This window comes from Cervus canadensis, chromosome 6 (assembly GCF_019320065.1).
Source record: "Cervus canadensis isolate Bull #8, Minnesota chromosome 6, ASM1932006v1, whole genome shotgun sequence".
Taxonomy (NCBI): Eukaryota; Metazoa; Chordata; class Mammalia; order Artiodactyla; family Cervidae; genus Cervus; species Cervus canadensis.
In genome coordinates, this window is record NC_057391.1 from 11,582,255 (window position 1) to 11,601,999 (window position 19,745).

The 19,745-nt window shown below is 46.6% G+C and overlaps 1 protein-coding gene across 6 annotated transcripts in view; it reads left to right on the forward strand.

Annotated features, from left to right (window-relative positions):
* SLC24A1 (solute carrier family 24 member 1) overlaps positions 1–19,745 on the forward strand; it is a 78,047-nt gene that overhangs the window by 22,755 nt on the left and 35,547 nt on the right. For 4 of the 6 annotated variants that reach the window (XM_043470841.1, XM_043470837.1, XM_043470838.1 and 1 more), the window contains 3 exons: positions 4,819–6,858; positions 16,810–16,863; positions 18,475–18,583. In XM_043470841.1, coding sequence (XP_043326776.1) covers positions 4,972–6,858; positions 16,810–16,863; positions 18,475–18,583 — 2,050 coding nt within the window. In that variant the 5' untranslated portion in view covers positions 4,819–4,971. The remainder of the gene's footprint in view (positions 1–4,818; positions 6,859–16,809; positions 16,864–18,474; positions 18,584–19,745) is intronic. The other 2 variants (XM_043470840.1, XM_043470842.1) reach the window with 2 other exon arrangements.

The window sequence follows — 19,745 nt, forward strand, 5'->3', positions numbered from 1 at the left end:
TGGTAGTATCAGTCATATTCTAGTTATTATCTTAACATGTTGTATGTTGCAGAAATATCCAAGCTTCTTGTTAATTGTATTGTAATCCTATCTTTAAACATGCCATTTTAAATCTTTTGTCATTTGCATTCAATTGTTGTTTTACTCTGATGCAGCTATAAAATGAAGGTTTCCAAGAAAATTCATAAAAAAGACGTTTTGACAAATATAAATTTCTGATGACTTTTGGATTATATTACTGAACTGGGTAAGAAACTACAAAACTCTAATGGAAAACCTGGGGACTTCATCCAGATGAACAAGAATTAATTGCATGGGATTGAATCAACAGATAAATATGATTTATAATTTTATAACTTTTTCATGAAATATACTGGTTCTTAAATCTTTGTTTTCCAGAGAACCTTTCCTCTTACACCGTGACCTGTAACAACTCGATAAAGTATCCCTTTGTAAACAAAGATGAAACATTATCTTTTTTGTTTTACCTTATCCCTCTAGAATTTGGCTTCTCTAGCTGGCTTTCCGTGGACTTAATGGCTTCTTACAACCAGATTACAAGTAGTTCTACCACTCATTGTTTTAATTTTTTTATCTCCTGTTGTTTTCAAATTATTTATTCCTTGTGCTTCTCTCTGCTGTATTATGGTTTTATTAACGTCCTAGCTGTATTTTTATATCCTATCTATTTTTTGAGATTGTTGTCTCTTACATAAACCAATGTGTAACTAAGCCTCCAAAAAAATTAGTGGTGACTAAAGGACTTCCCTGTAGCTTAGACTATAAATCTGCCTGCAATGCAAGAGATCTGGGTTCGATCCCTGGGTTGGGAAGATCCTCTGGAGAAGGAAATGGTAATCCATTCCAGTATTCTTGCCTGGGAAATCCCATGGACAGAGGAGCCTGACGGGCTACAGTCTGTGGGGTTGCAAAAAGTTGGACATGACTGAGCAATTAACACTAGGACTACTGTGAAATGTCTTGAGGCAGTTGATCGTATATATAACTCTGCATAGAATAATTGTAATAATGCCACTTGAGGTACGGGAAGAAGCAGCAAGGGAAAATATTTCCTGAATCATAATAAACTAGTAAGATAGAAGATCCAGAGAATGTTTAAAAACAATTATTTATTTATTTATTTACTTTGGCCATGCCATGTGGCTTGTGGGATCTTAGTTCCCTGATCAGGGATTGAACCCAGGCCCTGGGCAGTGAAAGCACAAAGTCGTAACCACTGGGCTGCAAGGGTATTCCAGAGAATTTTAGATTATCAATAGGGCCTGATCCAAAATTAGCACATTAACCTATCAACAGAATCTTTGCCTGATCCAAAGAATTGGTGCTTTTGAACTGTGGTGTTGGAGAAGATGCTGGAAAGTCTCTTGGACTGCAAGGAGATCAAACCAGTCAATCCTAAAGGAAATCAGTCCTGAATATTCACTGGAAGGTCTGATGCTGAAGCTGAAGCTCCAGTACTTTGGCCACCTGATGCAAAGAACGGACTTATTGGAAAAGACCCTGATGCTGGGAAAGATTGAAAGCAGGAGGAGAAGGGGATGACAGAGGATGAGATGGTTGGATGGCATCACCAACTTGATGAACATGAGTTTCAGCAAGCTCCGGGAGTTGGTGATGGACAGAGAAGCCTGGCATGATGCAGTCCATGGGGTTGCAAAGAGTCGGACATGACTGAGCGACTGAACTGAACTGACGGGCCTAGTGCCATGGGACAAAATTGGTCATAAAATGCCTCCTAAATGTTGGTCAGATTTATGACCTAGAGGAGGTGCTATGGGCAAAGAATAACACTTGCCATATCAGTAAACAAAGGATGTTAGGGCCATCGAGCCATTGGCCTCTGCCGCTGCCCTCACTACCATAGGTAAGGTGCATATCAAAGGAGTAATTTCATTAAGCCCAGATTCTTGCACTATTCCATACATAGAAAACTGGTAAACTCAACTTGAGATGTCTGTTTTTCTTTAACTGGCAGTAATCTTTTGATTTTGACTACATGGTTTTTTGGGTTTTTTTTTTTTGGCAAAAACTCTGGCACCTCCTATAGCTCTTTGCAACAGTCCCTCAGAGCTATCTCAGAGGTTGTATTCCGGGTTAAGTCCTCAGTAATGCCCCAAATAAACATAATTCTCCACTTAAACATTATTTATTTATTTATTTATGACTGTATGGGGTGTTCATTGCTGTGTGCAGGCTTTCTCTTGTTGCGGCAGGCGGGGTCTACTCTCTGGTTGTGGTCCACGGGTTTTTCACTGCGGTGGCTTCTCTTGTTGAGAAGCGCAAGCTCTAGGCACGTGGGCTCAGTGGTTTGTGGTACTTAGGCTTAGTTGCCCCTTGGCATGTGGGATCATCCAGGGCCAGGGATCGAACCTGTGTTCTGTGCATTGGCAGGCAGATTCTTAACCACTGGGCCTCCAGGGAAGTACCAATTTTCCACTTTTAGGTTGAGTATTTTTTTTCAGTTGACAATATGTACCAACCGGCACTGAGATGATCTGTCAGTGCCCTCTCCTCCAAGAATTTCCCTTAGACCTGATAAAATATTTTTATGTGTGAAATGCTTTATAGTTTATAAAGTATTTCCTCCACATTCCCTGACTTTTAAAAATAGATTTTATTTCTTAAAGCAGTTTTAGATTCACAGCGAAATTGAGTGGATATTCCCTTATTTTTAACTTTGATTCTCACATACCCTACAGATAGGTAGGACAGGTGTTATTATCTCTGCATTTACATTTAAATTACATTTAGAATCACACAGTAGCAAACAGAGCCTGGTGCTAACTGAGGTCATCTGATCTTTTAAGCCTCAGACATTTTCTCTTGGTTCCCAGAGTGCCTTCTAAATCTTTTCAAATCTGTCTTCCCCCTAAGCATGGGAACCGTTGATACCTGCTCATTCTCAGAGCTTAGAAATAAGTTTGAGAAGTTCCCACCATTTCCCACTTGAATGCAGAGGCCCACAGAGAATCCACCTATGTCTCTGGTGGAAGGTCTACTCTCATAGGCTCTGGTAGAGGCAGTGGGACTGAGAACTTGTACAATGCCCTGATAAGCTTCTTAGAGGCGGGTATTAGCTGGGATTGGATATCTTTCCCCTGAGACGCCCTTCACACCTGACCCTGCCTTGAATTAGGGTTCCACAGGGTCAGGGGACAGGAGAATGGGGTGTTTTCTGCTGTACAGCTTCAGACCCACTCTTTAAGACCCTGATTCTGACAAGTTTCCAGAACTGAGAAGACACCCAGATGTCCAGGTTTGAAGGTAAATGATGCGATTAGGTAGGAGGGACCAGCTGGGGTGCCAGCTCAGCTCTGTTACATAACATCAGAAGGAGATACTCTCCAAAGTTTCTTTAGCAGATTCAGAGTGTTGACTATATGGCAAAGGATAGGGTGGACAGGGAGATGGTGGAAAGACAATTATAAGAATCAAGGACAAAGAAGGAAATTCATTTATTCCATAGTTCTCTTTTTGCATTTTAAAACAGCTGTATTTGCATTGCTAATTAGAGTGGTATGTCCGGAAAGACTGGTTCCTTAGAAAGCTCATCTGCACTGCTGCTCACTAGCTGTGTGATGTTGAGCAAGTCACATCTCTCTGAACCTCAGTTTCTTCATGTCTCAAATGGGGAGTTGTGTTAAATGATGTAATTCATTCTGCCTTTACTGACCTAAGATTCTATGTTGTTCATTTAATTTCTAATATATTACTTTATATGCAAAACTGATAATTTCTAGTTATTGTTTTGTAATAATCTGTGGATGTTGATTAGAGATTTAATATTTACTTGGACTGGGCCTTAAATATTCTTCCCTCCTGAGTCCTTATATAAAATTAACCCATATGGGGCATTGATTCTGTACAATGGTTTTCATAGACCTTATATGTTTTTGCTGTTCCAACATTCCCGTGACATAGGTATTGTTATTGCTATTATTATTTCTATGAAATTAAATTTAAAAAGTTATAATACACACATGATAAAAAGGTTAAACAGACTAAACAATAGAATTTACTGAAAAATAAGTCTCCCTCTGATCCTGGGTCCTTAGTTTCTCTTTTCCAGATGTCCTTTCAGAGATAATCTTTGCATAATCAAAGTATATGTTAGCATGCCCATTTTACAGATGCTGAGGTTCAGCCTGTCCAGGGTGACCCAGCTAGTAAGCAGCAGGTCTGGGAACCCAACCCTTGACTCTATTCCCCATATTCCTCCCATGACACCACATAAAACTTCTAGGAAGCTTTCTGACATTGACTTTTAGGCTTTGTCCTCTCTGAATGATGGTGGAATCATTTTCGGTCAGTCCAGTAAAAATACATAGAGCCTCGATATCTCTGGGACTGCTTTCCATTACTGCCTCTTTCTGCCTAAATCTTAAAATCATGTCTCCTTACTTCCTTTTTGCCTTTAATAAGTTAAGATCTGTGGCCTGGGGCACCAGCTACAGATGACTGAGCTCTCAGCAACTCTGGCTGGACCTGAGGAGTGTGGGCAGAACTTTTGCAAGGATCCCAAGGAGGACTGGGTAGACCTAGCTCAGGAACCTGGGCTGCTGGCATGCCTACGCAGCAATGAGGACCCTGAGATGCTCTTTTTCCCATGAGGAAGCATTGTCTCCTGGAACAAAGGATAGGGTTTTTTTTTGTTTGTTTGTTTGTTTTCCCAGCAGAAACAATTACCTTCACAGCAAAGGCCCCTGTGTGAATAGTCACTCTTCCAGATGAGGGTTTGGTGGATCCCAGCTGTCCTTTTAGGAGCAAATAACCTTGTCTTTTTTTTTTTCTTTCTAGGTTTGTGGTTACCCCCTGGCTGGACTTCATGGAGGATTTCTTCCATGTCCTTCATGGAGGACTTCTCTGATTTCTAATCTGAATCCCAGAGCATCCCCCATCTTCCTGTGGACAGAATGAGAGGCTTTCTATAGCCAGGCATAACTGGCCATCATGGGGAAATTGATCAGGATGGGGGCACAGGAGAGGCGGTCACTCTGGCCAAAGCGGCTTCATTGGAGTCGCCCCCTCTTCCTATTGGGAATGTTGATCATAGGTTCCACCTACCAGTACCTGAAGAGCCCGCAGGGCCTCCCCACACTGTGGGCAGCAGTCTCTTCCCAACATCCTGTAAAAGTAGCCAGCCGGGACCTTTCCAACAAGGAGATGATGATAGTGAGCAGTGAGACTTCAAAACCTAGCTCTGAATTGGAGGTTGAGGCATGGGCACCCGAAGCCACAGCAGGCAGAGATGGAACAACACCTGGCGTAGCAATGAAGAACACCCCCAGTACACCTAGAAGAACAGCCAGCATCACTCCAACAATACCCAAGAATAACTACAGCCCAGCACCAACAGGCACAGGAAAAGTGAAGGAAGACACCTCAGCCACAGCCAGAGGAGTACTGAATCACTACACTCAAAGCAGACCAATGGTAAATAATTATACCCCTGAGACACCCAGGGGAGAAGTAAAGAGCTCCCGCCCAACTCAATCCAGGGGTAAGGTGGAGAAATACTCCCCATCCCCACTTGGTAGGATGGTAAACAGTTATGCCCCGTCCACACTCATGACAATGCCAAGGAGCCATGGGATTTCCTCCAGAACAACAATGAAAGACAGTGAAATTATGGCAACCAAGAAAATGTTGGAGACCAACCCCCGCAAGAGACTAGTGGAGAAAACCACCCCAGGTCCTCTCAAGGGAATAACTGATAACACCCCAACCTTCCTGTTAAGTGACTTAGAAACAGACACCTTGACTTCTCCAAGAAATGTGGTAGAAAAGAAGGTCCTGCCTACCCCCAAAAGACTGGACAGTAACAGCTCAGTCAACCACCAGGGGTTGGTGGGAAAAAACCCCCTGACAACACCCCGGGGAACGGTCCTGGAGCGCACTGCGGCCGTCTCCGAGGGGCAGGTGACAGTAAGCACCGTGACACGTGGCAGCCCAGCAGAAGCCAGAGCTTCGACTGCTGCTTGGAACGTCAGGAATCCCTTGTCCAGAACCAGTGCACCGACCATCAGAATATCCTCAACCACCTTCAGGGGGCTTTTGAAGAACCCTTCCAAAGCACCCAGCACCCCAGCAACTCCCAGGGTCAGGCCAAATCCAACCATCCAGGTCCGCCACTGCCTGGTGGTGGAGCCAGCCCCAGTTGCACCCACTGCCCCCTCCCCCAGTCGAACAACAGCTGTGATCCCACAGACTCCTGGTCCCTCAGTGTTGCCTTCCGGGCGGCCGGACCTGCACCCCAAGGCAGAGTACCCCCGAGACCTGTTCAGTGTGGAGGAGCGGAGGCAGGGCTGGGTGGTCCTGCACATCTTTGGCATGATGTATGTGTTTGTAGCCTTGGCCATCGTTTGCGATGAGTACTTTGTCCCCGCCCTGGGCGTCATCACAGACAAGCTGCAGATCTCTGAGGATGTGGCCGGTGCTACATTCATGGCTGCTGGAGGCTCTGCCCCCGAGCTCTTCACCTCCCTCATCGGCGTCTTCATCTCCCACAGCAATGTGGGCATTGGCACCATAGTGGGCTCTGCGGTGTTCAACATCCTCTTTGTCATTGGCACTTGTGCCCTCTTCTCCCGGGAGATCCTCAACCTCACCTGGTGGCCCTTGTTCCGTGACATCACCTTCTACATCTTTGACCTAATGATGCTCATCCTCTTCTTCCTGGATAGCCTCATTGCATGGTGGGAGAGCGTGCTACTGCTGCTGGCTTATGCCTTCTATGTGTTCACTATGAAGTGGAACAAACAGCTTGAGCTCTGGGTGAAGGAGCAGCTCAACAAGAGGCCAGTGGCCAAGGTCATGGCCCTAGGGGACCTCAGCAAGGTAAGAGCAGATTGGCTAAGGTTTGTTTAGCCCCTTTTGGGCAAAAGAGCAGGGGGGAAGGCAGGGACTGAAGAATGAAAAATGCTGGATCAGACCTCAAGAGATGAGTGAGTGTTCTGGTTCCCTCACAGTCCATTCAATATTTATAGAGTCCTATTCTCTGCCAGGTGCCATGCTGGGCCTTTTGCAAGAATGACCTTGGGTCAACACCTAATCATCCCATAAAATGGTTATTATTATGATCCCCCATTGGCAGGGGAAGAAACAGGCCTAATGAAGTTAAACCACTTGTTCAATGTCACAGAGAAAATTGGTGGAGCTAGGATGAACCCAGGTTGGTTGGATTGGGTCTTCAGAAATGACATTTGAACTGCGCTTTGGAGAATGTCCAAGGAGATATCAGGCAGGGAAAAATGATAATCTTTTCCATGTGCATGGTGTTTAGGGTTTATCTAGCACCCTTACTTTCATTTAATCCTGTTTGTCCACATTCCAGACCGGGGCGGGGGGGTGCAGGGCTGGTAGCTTGGTTAGGGTCTGAGAAGGAGGAGGTTATTTGAGTTTTGTTTGGTTTTTAAAATATTGGAGGTGGGAGCTCCTCTCATCCACTGACAAGCCAGCCTTGGGTGTAGAGCTCTGTTTTGGTGCTGACTGGAGATCAGATATTGAGAGCTCCAGCTCTGGGGCTTTCTTCTGACTCCACAGTTCCATTCCAAGAATTTCTCTGCCTCTGTGAGGGACTTTCCTGCTAAATTCATTGCTTGAGTCAATAATCTGGACAGTGAGATTTAACTGGAGAAGTGATCTCTTAACATCCATCCCGAAGTTTTTTGTTCCTTGAGACTCAAAAGTGAGAGTACCCTAGGGAACACAGACCTCATTTCTCTCATGCTCCTAAAGGTGAGTTTGGGCAAAGGTTGGCTCATAGCCTGCCTGTTTCAGATCTCAGAGAAGCCACTAGTGTGAGCAGAATTTTGCGTGCAAAGAGTAGAAGGACTTAGCTGCTTAATCCAGCACAGTTTTGATGAGTGGGCAGGATGGAGACCAAACTCAGCAATACATCTCAGAGCTACGTGGTACAAAGGAAATGAAATGTAATTCCTTTAGGACTTCTGAGATAACGTGTGGTGTTCAAAGCATGGGGCTGAATTGAGAAACGTGGATTCTAATCCAAGGCCCCCTCTAACTGTGTGACCTTGGACAGACCCCTTCCCATCTCTGGGGGAAATGACAGAGTCCAACTAATCATGAAAAGGTTCTGTTTAGCTCTAACATTCATTGATAATGTCCTGTGTCTAAGTGAGTTCAGTTTTGGCAGGCCCAACACAGCGGTTATCTGTCTGATCAACTGACCTTCAATTAGTACATTTGTGTGGTGGCTCAAAAAGGAGAAATATCCTGCCCAAGGTTGGATAGCCAGAAGGTTTCCAAACTGGAATGGGAACCCTTGGTATCCTAACTTCCCATTCAGTGCTATCTTCCCAGATGACTGCTCTAAGAAGCCAGAGGCTTCAAAAAGAAAAGGAGGCTGAGAGCGTTACCTCGTTTAAACAAACAGGGGCCTCTCTCCTAACGAAGCTCTCAGGGCAGGCTTTGCTGAAGGTGGCTGTGAATCCTGCTACTTTTCTGGGAAGCATCTGTGGTTTGGTGTATGCTAGACCAGCAGTTCTCAAAATGCCTCTGACTTTCCTCCCAGTCCTTCATAGTAATTCTGTTTTCCTTTAAATGCTGCAGATTCTCGATTTTCCATTTTATCAGAACTAGACAAAGCTTGCCAAACAAGTAAAGTATAATTGTGATTTCAAAAGAGAATTTGTAACTTACTTAAAGACTGTTCAAGGTCTTTCGTAGCAGCTCTTTGCCAAGCAGTGAGACCAGTGCTAATTACAGCTGTTCTTATCTGTTTATTAAAATGGACCCAGTATGAATTTTAATTAACAGCATTATTAAAAAAAAAAAAAAACCAAGTTGAAATACTGGCTGTCCTTGAAAGTAAATTTGTATTTATTTAAAATTGAAAACCTGTAGTTAGGACTGTCTGGCAAGAACAGCTGCCTTCTAAAAATTAGTCCAAATAATTAAGAAGCTATAACTGTTTAGAAATGGTTTTTGAAAACATGTGGATTTGCAGTTTCACCCCAGGTTTCTTATAGCCAGAGAGAGGGGTAACTCCCTTTGCTTGTAGCATTATGTCTGTGTTTGGCTGCCCAAGACCTATGGTCTTGTTAGAGGGAGATAAATTAACCTGTCCTTCACTGACAGTCTGAGGCAAGCCATTCTGTTTGAATTCTTCAAGCAATTCTCTGAAAATCCAATCTTTGGTCTGTGTTTTTCTTTTCTTTTTTGGCCATGTTCCCCAAGCAGGGTCTGAACCTGGGCCATGGTAGTGAGAGCCCAGAATCCTAACCACTAGGCCACCAGAGAACTCCTCTCTTGCAGGGTTTTACTGAAAAGTTGTTGAGATGATGTACATATGTCACAGGGCCCCCACACGTGTGGATTCTTTTCCCTACCCCCTTTTCTGTGCTGGTACTCATTTTTGTGGTTTATGCAAGGGTGTGTACTCACCCCTGCAAATTACCTCACTGTGACTTTAACTATGAACCTTCAACTCAAAAATAAGCATGCTTGTGCCCCACTCACACTGACCTATCAGTTGGCACCTCTTCCCTGACTAAGGGGTCCCTTTGAGCATCACTTGGAGAAGGCAGGGAAGCTAGGCTTAGTAAGTCAGCCGCGCCCCAGAGGGAAGGGAGTAAGGAGTAGGGAAGGGCAGACAGAGTGGTCAGGAGTCGAGGAGGAGGAGGGCTGGGAGGAGTCTGAGCCACCGCTGCTCAGGAACTTTAAGCAGGGGAAAGAGAAGTGGAGGGCAGTGGGAGCCAGCTCCCAGGAACAGGAAAGACACTTGGGCCTCTCCCTTCCTCTCTTGGCAGCCGGGGGTGAGGTGTGGCCATGGGATTAGGCTCATCATTGCTGTTAAATAGAGGAAATAATCTTTGTAGCTCCCAAAGGGCTAAGCTCAATGCCTCATCCCTAGCAGAAGCTCTATAAGTATTTGGTTCTTTCCTCAGGGAAACAAACTGTTCCTCTGACAGGTCAGGGTCTCCAGATTACAGAGAAAAGGGAGTAGGGAAAGGAATCCACACTTGTGGAGGGCTATGACATACGTACATCACCTCAACAACTTTTCAGTAAAACCCTGCAAGACGGGAGTTCTCTGGTGGCCTAGTGGTTAGGATTCTGGGCTTTCACTACCATGGCCCAGGTTCAGACCCTGCTTGGGGAACTGAGATCCTGCATGCAGGCTTAGGTAGAAAGAACCGGCTGTCTGCATGAGATTCTGGTTGGCGAGACAGCCCTTCACCACAGAGCATCAGTGGTGAAACGATACGTAAGGTGGGGAATGAGACTGGTCCAGCCTCCTTTGGAAACCCCATATCCACATTCTGCCCGTGAGCATACTTCAGAATGTGAAACCCCAGGAAGAAGTCTGTCAGTCTTTCTTCATTGTGCTACAGGCTATTTTCTTCCTGGCAGGGATTTTTTTTTTTTTTTAAACCAACGGACAGGAATCCCAAGCAGACAAACCTGGTGCCTCTTTAGGAACCAGTCTTCCCTTTCTTGTCAGGGTTAACATTTATTCCAGTGCCTGTGCTGCCAGAGAGCCAGCTGTCTGCTGTGAACAAGAAGCAGCCACCAGCGCCCTCCCTGCCTCTGTGGGCCTGCCCTTGCTAGCCTGCAGATAATCCACAGTGCTCCCAAAGCACTCATCCTAGTTAGTCTGAGGGGTTCCCTCCTCTGTTTTTCTCTATTATTTTTTTTTTTCCGGCTGCAGCATGCGGCTTGTGGGATCTTAGTTCCCCATCCAGGGATCAAACCCAGGCCCTTGGCAGTGAGAGCATGGAGTCCTAACCACTGGACCACCAAGAGTTCCCTAAATTCTTAAATAATAGTCAGCTTCCCCCTAGTTATCAGGAAAATATGGCAAGAATCGAATCCTCAGTGTTAAGGCTTCTTTTCCCTATAAAATTTTCTTAAGCTTCAGCATTCATCTGCTGCTGGGTGCTAGCAGAGGAGAAAATGAATCATAAGAAACAGGCAAATATTAACAGAAAAACTCAAATATCTGATCACACATTTTAGAATGACTTATTTTTTTCTATAGATGTGTGTAAAATCTCATGTACTCACACAACAGGGTAATCTTTTTTTCCCTAGTGTATGTGATGGGATTAAATATGAAATTAGGTAATCATGGTGTTCTCCAAAAAAACAGCATGATTTCTAGATGCTCTGCCACCTGAATAAACTGGAGATATAAAACTGACAGAAAATGTTTTAGTGTGGGGGAGTGGGCATGTGGATGATAAACAAGTAAAAGTGCTGTGAAGACAGTAAGCAGTGCACGTGATGGAGAGCAAAGGCAGTGGGCCCCCTTCAGCCAGGGAGAGCAAGGGGGGGCCTTTTGGGGGAGAAGTCTAAGTAGACATGAGGATGAGGCTTCTTCTGGATTTCCTCCCCGTGCTCCATAGGGGAAGACAAGGAAGTATTTGCAAAGACTCAGAGCAGGGACAGACCTTGATGCATTAGAGGAAAGAATTAGAGGTCAGGATTCTTGCCTGGGAAATCCCATGGACGGAGGAGCCTGCAGGCTACAGTCCATTGGATTGCAAAGAATGGGGACACAACTTAGCAACTAAATAGCAACAACAGATACTTAGTGAGTAAGGGGACAGTTGCTTCGTCAGGGCCCTGTGGTTCACATATGGAGTTTGGGTTTTGTCTGAAGTTCAGTGGGAAATGATGTAATGAGGAATCATATTTAAAGTTACTACCTAACTGCTGTGTACAAAGTGAATGGTAGGTGTGCAAGGGTGGAAGCAGGGAGTCCAGTTAGGAGGTTATTGTAGCTATCCAGCATATATTTGTGTGTGTATCTTTGAGAGGTATGTTGAAGACGGAATCATCTGGACTTGGTGGTAGCGTGGATGTGGAGGGCCAGTGAGAGGAAGTCAAGGAGTTTGGCTTGAGCAGCAGGGTGGATGGTGGCGCCATCTAGTGAGAAAAGGACAAGTATAGGAAGAACAGGTTCGGGGGAGACACAAATTCGTACCCTGGAATGAGTTTGAGGGTTTATGTCACCTCCAAGTGGGTGCCTCTGAGAGGCAGTTGCACAAGTGGACTTAGAGCTTATGAACAAAGTCAGGGCTGCAAGTAGAAATTTGTGAATTACCAACAAATGTATGGTTATTAAAATCAAGGACCAGCTGATGCTGCTCTGAAAGAGAGGGGGAGGGGGAGAGAGAGAGTTTAGGATTAAGCCCTAAAGAACTCCAATGTTTGTTTATTTGGCAAATATTTATGGACTCTCTTTGTCAGAGACCTGTGTAGGAACTGGGGATACAGTCAGAAATAAGACACTGTCCCAGCCCACAAGCGGCTCAGCCTGTCAGAGGAACAGGAGTTGATCCAGGTTTTGTGGGGTCTGACACTCTTTAAGAAAAGGAATATAAAACCATTGCTACAAAATTAAACATGAGGCCTTGGAAAGGGTTTGTGTAGGGGAGAGATGGACCCTGAAGTTTAAGCTTTATCAGTTCTGTGGTAAATTCCCCTTTAGTGGGGAAGACAGAAAAGTAAGACTAAACTTTACCGTATCACGTGTAATGATATAGTTAAGTGCTGAGGGATTTAGCACTGCTGAGAATGGACATCTCAACAGAAAGTCAAGGAAGGCTTCGTAGGGGAAGTGATGCTTAGCTGAATCTTGAAGGACAGGCAGGGGTTGGCTGATGGAAGAAGGGATAGGAGTCTCCTAGGCGTGTGTAAAGGCCAGTGTAGCTTCACCCTCTTTCCTTCCCCTGGCCTTTACGCGTGCCAAGGCACGTTTTTAAACAGTTTAAAAAAAAAGCAGGTGAAACTAATTTTAATAATGTACTTCTAGCGACCGAGTTCTTGAAGTGAGGCTGGTCTGAATTGCAATGTGCTGTAAGTATGAAAGGGTTTCAAAGGGTTAGTTTGAAAAAAAGGGGCTTCCCAGGTGGTTCAGTGGTAAAGAATCTGCCTGCCGGTACAGGAGATGTGGGTTCAGTCTCTGGGTTGGGACGATCCCCTGGAGGAGGAAATGGCAACCCACTCCAGTATTCTTGCCTGGGAAATCCCAGAGACAGAGGAGCCTGGCGGGCTGTAGTCCATGGGGTCTCAAAGAGTCGGACATGACTGAGCAAATGAGCACACACGTATGAGATAAAAGGTAAAACTGCTTGTTAACATTTTAAAATTTATTACATGTTGAACTATAATTTTGATATATTGAGTTAAAGTGCATTATTAAAATTCATTTCACCTGTTTCTTTTACTGTTTAAAAATGTGACCACTGAAAAAATCAAAATTACACATGTGGCTTACATTCTGTTGTTGTCGGGCAAGCACTGGACTGCAGCTAAGCAGAAAGCTAGAATATGCTTAGCTGAGGAGACTCCCCGCTGAGGACACTGGGCCCCCAAGGTGCAGGGAAGGGACCTGATGTCCTTCTCCCAGAAATTCACTCTGGCTGAGGGGTGAACAGTGAACCAGAAGAACAGACCAGGAGTCAGGAGACTGTTACGGGATTGTAGGCAGGAGAATAGAGAAATGAGGCCACATTTGAGGACTGTCAGGAGCTAGGTCTGACAGTTGTACATGAGCTGTGAGGGGAGGAATTTGGGTAGACTTTCAGGTTTCCAGCCTAGACAAATGAGTGGATCAGGGTGCTAGACTGTATTCAGTGAAGTTAGGGCTCAGACCAGGGATTTAGAAAATCTTTATTGAATGAATGTCTAAAAAAATATCACAGACTACCATGTACAGTTTAGGAACTGTGTCTTGGATGATCTAGAAAGGGAGAGGTCAGTGATTAACTGCTGCGTGGGTGGGAGATAGGAACTGGAGGTGGGGAGGACAAGCCCCCTGAGGGGTTGCCCTGTTCGCCAACATTCCCATGAGTGGCTGCAAGGGACCCTGTCACTCATCCTCATCAAAATGCCTCTTGGGGGCTTGGCTGGTATGAAAGACATCTTTAGTTTCCTCAGCCTCTGGGTTAATTTTCATGAGGAGACGGTGGGGTGGTGGGACTGAAGAAAGAGGGGGCTGATTGGTGTGGTGTGAGAGGTACATGGGGGAATGTGTTTGTAATAAGGGCATTCTCTGAAAGCACCTCGTTGCCGGAACCAGTACCCATATATCAACCCATCTGTCACACTGAAATGTAGGCAGATGTTTACATCCACTTACCTGAAATGTCAAAAATTTGAAGCAGAGCCACTAGGAAATATAAATTTGACTTCATGTGATTTAGTAAAAATAACAACAAAAACAAAGCTCTGAAAAGAGATTAGGAGATTGGGAATTCTGACACTATTGTTGTGAGTGTGGGCAAGTCACAGACGCCTTCTGCGTCTCTTGTTATCTGCCAAGATAGCAATCATACTAGTCTTGTCTGTTTCATAGAGTTAGTGTCAAGTGAGAAAATGCATGTGAAGGGCTTCAGAAAGTTAGAAGTGCCTACCGAGGGTAGAAGATGTTGATATGTACAAGGAAGAGTGAACCCATAGAGAAGTACTTTGATTTAAATAAGTCTGAATGGAAGAGAAATCATTAGGCATGTGCTTCATGGGGCCAAAGTCAGTCTCTCCTTTCCTTTTGTGGACAGAACCACTCATCCCACAGGGTAGCTTGACAGCTCATATTTCTAAGAACTCACTGGTGAGAATTGGACATAATAAATAGTGAGCTAGCTGGGTTGTGGGGTTTGGTGCTGTAACCTCATGTATCCCAGTGTCATGAAAGAACAGATTTGTCCAAAAAGTCCACAGTGCCCCCTTCATAGTCATATTGGTGGTTTCTATTTTGTTTCATTCGCTGTATGTTCGTTTATCCATTCAACAGTGTGTGTCCAAACATCCAAACCTCTACCACCCTTCAAAGATTACCTAGATTCACCTGCTTTTCAGAGGCTTCCATGTCCATCCTAGCACAGTACCTTTATCTATGTCTCATTTCTTCAGGCACACTCTGCTTTGGCATGTGTTGATGTTATCGTTGGTCTTGATTCCTTTCTGTAACTAGAATCCACGCCCTGGACACCTTTGTATCCCCACAACACTAGGACAGTTCCAGGTAGACAGCAGGTGCTCAGAAAGTAAGAACTGAATGAATGAGCAAATTGGGTGGATAAATGTCAGGTAGCCCCGAATCAGGCAGCATTTTCTTCATTTTCTGATCAGGCCGAGATGGGAGTGTAGTAAGTCCAGTTCTGCTTCTTGCCATGGAGGTTGATGGGGTGGAGGAGGCAGTGGTAAGGTAAAGACAATTACTGGGGGAGGCCATTGGTGACCCTGCTGTCTGCAGATGGCCCTGGAGGTCACTTGGCACGTCTCATCATCTAGCTCTCCTCTACTGAGCCTCTGCTGTGTACAGACACTGTGCCGCAGGTTTGGAGAACAGAGAGGACTGTATCATAGCTCAGAAAATCTGAGGTCTCGCTGCATAGACAGCTAGTGCGTGTGAACAGCAGTGAGTTTTAAAGATAGTTCGAATGGCACTTGCTGTTGTTGTTCAGTGCTCAGTCACGTCCGACTCTCTGCGACCCCATGGACTGCAGCATGCCAGGCTTCCCTGTCCTTCACCGTCGCTGGGAGCTTGCTCAAACTCATGTCCGTTGAGTTAGTGAAGCCACCCAACCACCTCATCCTCTGTCGTGAGAGTGGCAAGCTAGTGATGCAGAGTACTGTGGATTAACGATTCTTCGTCTTGGACTTTCTGGGTCTGTCCCCCTCCCCTGCTGGCTGCCCTGCAGCTTCCCCAGGACACTAGCACTTATTTGATTATAGAGCCAGGCTTTTGTGTTCACTGTTGTTACATGACTTTCGAGGAGAGAGGTATTGTAGACAGTGAAGTGAGGGTTGGAGCAGGGGTGGAAGGGACCATTTGGGAAAGCTTTATGTAAGAATTCACCCAGAAATTTCGGAAAAATTGGTAGGCATAGAGGAATGGAGAAGGCATTTGAGGCAGAGAGGAAAGGTATGAACAAGGGGACTAGGAGTTGGAATAGGTTAGATATCTATAGGAGCCTGTTCACTGATTCAACTAGTATTTACTGAATCCTTGCTAAAAATGCCTGGCAGAGTTCTTATGCTTGGCATATAAGCAGGTATCATAAATGAAACAGATAGTCTATCTTTAAGGTTCTAGTGGGACAGTCAATTTCTTTGTGTTTGCCAGCATACAAATGAAAGTGAAGTGTTAGTTGCTCAGCCGTGCCTGACTCTTTGTAACCCCATGAACTGCAGCCCGCCAGGCTCTTCTGTCCATGGAATTCTCTAGGCACGCATACTGGAGTGGGTTGCCATTTCCTTCTCCAGGGGATCTTCCCAATCCAGGAATTGAACCCAGATCTCATGCATTGCAGACAGATTCTTTACTGTCTGAGCCACCAGGGTATCCCATACAAATAGCTTACAAATAGATTGGGGAAGGTGCTATGAAGGAAAAGAATGGGCGTCCATAAGAGAGAATTAGATGCACACCTTAGCTTCCCAGAGGAAGGTGACATATAAATGCAGGCCTGAACCATGGGGGGTGGGGGAAGTGGGTTCCAAACAGAGGAGGAGGGACCATGTGATGAGGGTTTTGAGGTGGGTGAAGAGGGTGGCACTGGGGGACTGAAAGACAGCTGTCGGTGGGGTTAGTGAGCCTCAGTGAGTGGGCACATTCAACTGGGAATACTGCATGCAGACTGAAGCCAGACTGTGGAAGGCCAGGCTGGGACATGTTAGAAACATTTTCTGAAGCCAGGTTATGTCTGGGTATGTTTCTGTGTCCCCCACGAGGGCTCCCTGGAGAGAGAGGAAAGTAGGGAGGAAGGGTGAGGGTCTCTCTAAACATCTTGTGATTCCTGTCCCTGTTTGCAGCTGGGCGATGGGACAGTTGTGGTGGATGAGCAGCAGGATAACAAGAAGCTGAAGGTGGGTGCCATGTGGAGTCTGCCCAGGGGGCCACTGCAGGGTTTCAGAGGATGACTACAGACCTGGGGCACTGTGGCCCAGAAGCTGGGGATCCTGGGCTGGGCTCAAGCCTGGGAAGCTCCTGGGAACTCTGTCAGGGTGAGCAGGGAGGGAGCCAGAAGGACTGTCACCTCCAGGTGGCCTTGGAGGGGGCGCTAGCTTGGGAGCTAAGCCCAGAATGTCATTGCTCACTGCCTGTGTGAGCATGGGCCTCAGATTCTGCATCAGTAAAATGTCTGGACTAGACAAACTCAAGTCCCAGTTTGTAGCCCCAACACTCTGGTCTAAAAGCCGAATTACTTGTGGCTTTGGAATGAACTAAGAGAAATATATGAAGGGTGGGGCAAGGGGGTTTGAGGTTTCTGAAAAACTATGTCTCAGCTGCCTTCGGCCTGTGGGGCATTTGGGAAGAAGTATGGGAACCTTAGAAGAGGCTGGGTCCCGAATGAAACTTCCCCCATCCTACGAAAATTCCTCGGCCTGTAGTGAAGTACTGTGTGACCATAGCCACTAGATGGCAGAAGAGTTCAGATCCAGAGGGTGGGTTGGCAAAGGGAGGGCTGACGAGCGGTGTGTCTGACTTTGGGTGTTTCCTTGTAAATCAGATGATGTTTCTGTGTGTGTCACTATTGTAAAAATGAACAAAAAATCCAACCGAGTAAGTTTAAAGATCAGATTGGCTTTATTCAGTGGTTCCTGAATTGGGCAGCATCCCATTTAGCAAATAGAAAGGAGTTCCAGGTTGCTTCAGGCAAGGTCACCTTCCTTTGGGGGGTCTATCAGTAGATCACCTCACTAGTGTGCTAACCAGGTCATTCCAAACTCACTGGTTAAGAGTACATTCCTGGGAGGGGTTGAAACTGCAGTTAGGTTATGTATTTTATGTTTCAGTTTGGTGATGTGAGCAGAGCACAAGTGACTGCATTTTGGGCCTTTGGTCTCTTTTTTAACGCTAGGAATGAGTATGTGTCACATCTGTGTGCCTGCACATACAGACGTGTGTATGTGTATACCTGTGAAGGTCTCCTGAGCACATGGGTAGAAAAGAAAAGGCTGGATTCCGAAGACCTGGGTCCTCGTCTTAACTCCTTCATTTACGCCCCAAAGACGGTTAAGCACTCAGCCTTGTTGAGTTTTCAGTTTTTCCGTGGGTGGGTATCATAGCCTTGCCTGTCTCTGGGGTGGGGCAGTGACAAGCACCAGGATGTTCTTTGCGGACTGTCAGGGGCTCTGCGCGTGCACGGCAGGGCTGTCTGTGAGGTGTGTGGGTGAGACTGTTTCTTAGAGACTTGCAGGGATGGACAAACCCTCAGAAATGTGGTGTCCTTAATATACATCGTCTGCTCCCTGCGAAGAGCTTGGGGAATGACTTGGTATGTAGAATTAACCAGTCATGGAAGAGTTGAGGGGAGGCTGAGAAGGGAAGCGCTGTAACTCTCCTGTTGAGGTGAAGGGAGAGGGGACTTTGAGATACGGCTCCCGATCTTTACTTTTCGTGAGGCCCCCCCTTGCGGCTCCTCCCCTGGCTTGGACGGGGGCCCACTGAGGCCTGTGCGGCTCTTTCCTGCTCAGCTTTCGTCCGTGCTGACCCGAGGGAGCAGCTCGGCCTCTCTGCACAACAGCACCATCCGCAGCACCATCTACCAGCTCATGCTCCACAGCCTGGACCCTCTGGGGGAAGGTAAGCGAGGCCTGCCCAGACCTGCGTGGTCTCCCTGTCCACTCCTTCCCTTCTGAGCTGGACGGGAACTGGGACTTGTGAAACACAGAGGCAGTGGGGCGAGCGTGGGAGTGGGAGGAGAGCTAGCAGGGGAGGGTGGGTGGTAAGGGCAGGTGGTGGGAAGCCTTACCCAGAGGACCCTGAGGAGCTGAGGTCCTTGGCTGTGCACACCCACCACCTCCCTGTCTCTCTGTCCCTCCTGTGAAACGACAGGGTTCATCCGCAGTGAGTGGCCCTGAGGGTCATGTGCCCTGCGCTGCTCTACGTGGGGGCCGCCCTCAGTGACTTCCTGCAGAGCCCACTCCCGTGAGTCAGCCCCGACATCCCACAGTCTCCAGCCGGATCGTGTGGCCAGGGTTGCTTCTGGGGGCACCTCCTGTGGGGCCCCACGGCTGGAAGTTCTGGCTGGTACCTTCCTTTGCTCTGCGTTCAGCTCTGGAGTCCTAGGAAGCTGGCTGACCCCTCTCCCAGCCAGGAATCCCAAAGGACACCCTGAGAGCCAGCAGAACCACTTCTGGGAGTCGTGAGGGTCCAAAGTGCAGTGGAGGCTAAAGTCCAACTTGACAAGTGATAGAAACAGCTGAGATTCTCACCATCCACCTACCGCATCTTGCCTGTTGCCCCGCTTCCTCAGAGAGCCGTCTCGGATACACTTTGCAGGCCCCGAAGGGCATCCTCAGGTACTCTCCTATTCTCCCGGGGCACCTCTGTCTCTGGGACGCTGGTGCAGCACTGGAGCCAGGCAGGAGGCCCGCCAAAGAAAACTGGCTTTGGGGCAGAAGCCAGGGAGTTGGAGCGCAGTTGGGCAGGTGGCTGGGGACTGAGCTGAAGGTGACACCAGAGACTGACCCGTGAGGCCCAGGGACAGAGTTTAGGGGCTTCAGAATTTCTCAGACCCTGCACCATCTTCTTCACATAGGATATTGGGTGTTTAAGACAAGCATATTATACTGTGAGAAGTAGAGTCAGAGATAAGGGGATCAAACCTTCTCTACAAAATCTCGAAGGTGACCATCCACAGACATTGGGAGAAGCCACCCCTATGTCAGCTCCAAAAAAAACAGCACCCCTGGGGTTTCAGGGTAGAGTCTGCAGCATCGGCAGCCTGTGGGTGGTCAGTGCT